Source organism: Brassica oleracea, unplaced genomic scaffold (genome assembly GCF_000695525.1).
Source record: "Brassica oleracea var. oleracea cultivar TO1000 unplaced genomic scaffold, BOL UnpScaffold01488, whole genome shotgun sequence".
Lineage (NCBI taxonomy): Eukaryota > Viridiplantae > Streptophyta > Magnoliopsida > Brassicales > Brassicaceae > Brassica > Brassica oleracea.
Genome location: NW_013618022.1, coordinates 8,040 through 9,466, shown reverse-complemented (window position 1 = coordinate 9,466; position 1,427 = coordinate 8,040). Strand labels below are relative to the sequence as shown.

The window sequence follows — 1,427 nt, the reverse complement described above, 5'->3', positions numbered from 1 at the left end:
ATATGATCTAAATCTGTTGTTTTTTTGCTTTCGCAGGTCGATGCGCGTGATATCCCTCTGTTATATCTCGTGACGGAGGTAAAGTCCTGATATTTCAAGATTGAAACATAAACGAAAGATGTGTCTGTTTTTGATGTTTCACTATATATTTATCTCTCAGATTCAAAACGCTCCTGTGGGGTCACCTCAAAGACAAGAAGCTCAGAAGAATCTGCTTGAGGAAATAAATCACAGGAAACAAATCGATCAGAACATTATAGAGATTCTTAGACTTTCACTCAAACAAACCGATGTCTTAGATCTCTTAACTTCCACAAGAACAACAGGACAACCTGTTGTAGCTGATTGGGACTGCTACAAGGCTCTGGTAACAACACCTTATCAATTATTGTTACTTGTGTTCCACTTAAAGACCCTTAAAACAAATATATATTGAATAAAACATCACAGGTTAAAAGTTTCAAGAATCAATGTGGAGCAAAGATGGAATACGATATGAAGTATGCAGGAGCACTTGCCAATATCTGCAATATGGGAGTGGATATGAAGCAAAGTGTTGCAGCTATTGAAGAAGCTTGTGCCCATTAAATTATATGCAAATTTTAATATTGTGATCGCCTTATAAATATGAAAGTTATTGCATAACATTTGAGTGTGTGGAGATGGTTGATGTCTATTTTACTTGATAACGCGAAAGTCTTGGTCTTAAATTGGATCATAGTATAATAACCTCGTACCAATTCTAGTTTCAAGAATTCACGCGACAGTCTTGGTCTTAAATTGGAGAGTGAATAAGTGATCGGATAAGGCTCGGCGGCACTCGACTCAACATCTCGTATTCACGTGTTATGCTTTACGGTTTACAGTTCTCCAACCTTAATTAACAAATATCAGAAAATGAAAAACGACGACCAAGACAACAATCTTGAGTTTCAAGACTGCATCATCTTCCTCCAATCTGCGAGAAACCAAGAGAGAGAAATAAAGATCATGAACACCACATAAGAACATAAAGGAAAAAGTGACGATGTATTCATGAGCACCACATTAGAACATAATTCCAATAGTAAAGAAGCAAAACCAGAGAATCATCAGTTTAATTGATTGAATTTGATTGAATACAATAAAAATGATTTGGAAATAATGAAAACTTGCCTCGGTGTTTAACATGAGTAGGCCTGGGACTTTTATCCGAGATCCGGATTCGATCCGAGATTCGATCCGGATCCGATCCGAAAATCCGGATATCCGGAGGGGCCGAATTCGGATCCGGATAGTAAAATGTTGGATCCGTCAAAGCCGGATCCGGATCCGGATATCTTAATTTTTAAGTCCGGATATCCGGATCCGTAAGTTTTATTAATAAATATTTCAAAAATAGTAATATCTATATATAAAAATTAATTTTATTTAATATATTTTCATTT

At 36.2% G+C, this 1,427-nt stretch overlaps 1 protein-coding gene across 1 annotated transcript; it reads left to right on the top strand.

The window, feature by feature from the left end:
• Window positions 1–24: 24 nt before the first annotated feature.
• On the top strand, window positions 25–588 carry LOC106321365 (vacuolar-processing enzyme delta-isozyme-like; the record flags this gene model as incomplete). The annotated part of the gene is made up of 3 exons (XM_013759650.1): window positions 25–78; window positions 161–367; window positions 451–588. Coding segments are annotated over 3 exons (399 nt in total), but the record flags the coding sequence as incomplete, so codon positions are not given.
• Between the last annotated feature and the right edge of the window lie 839 nt (window positions 589–1,427).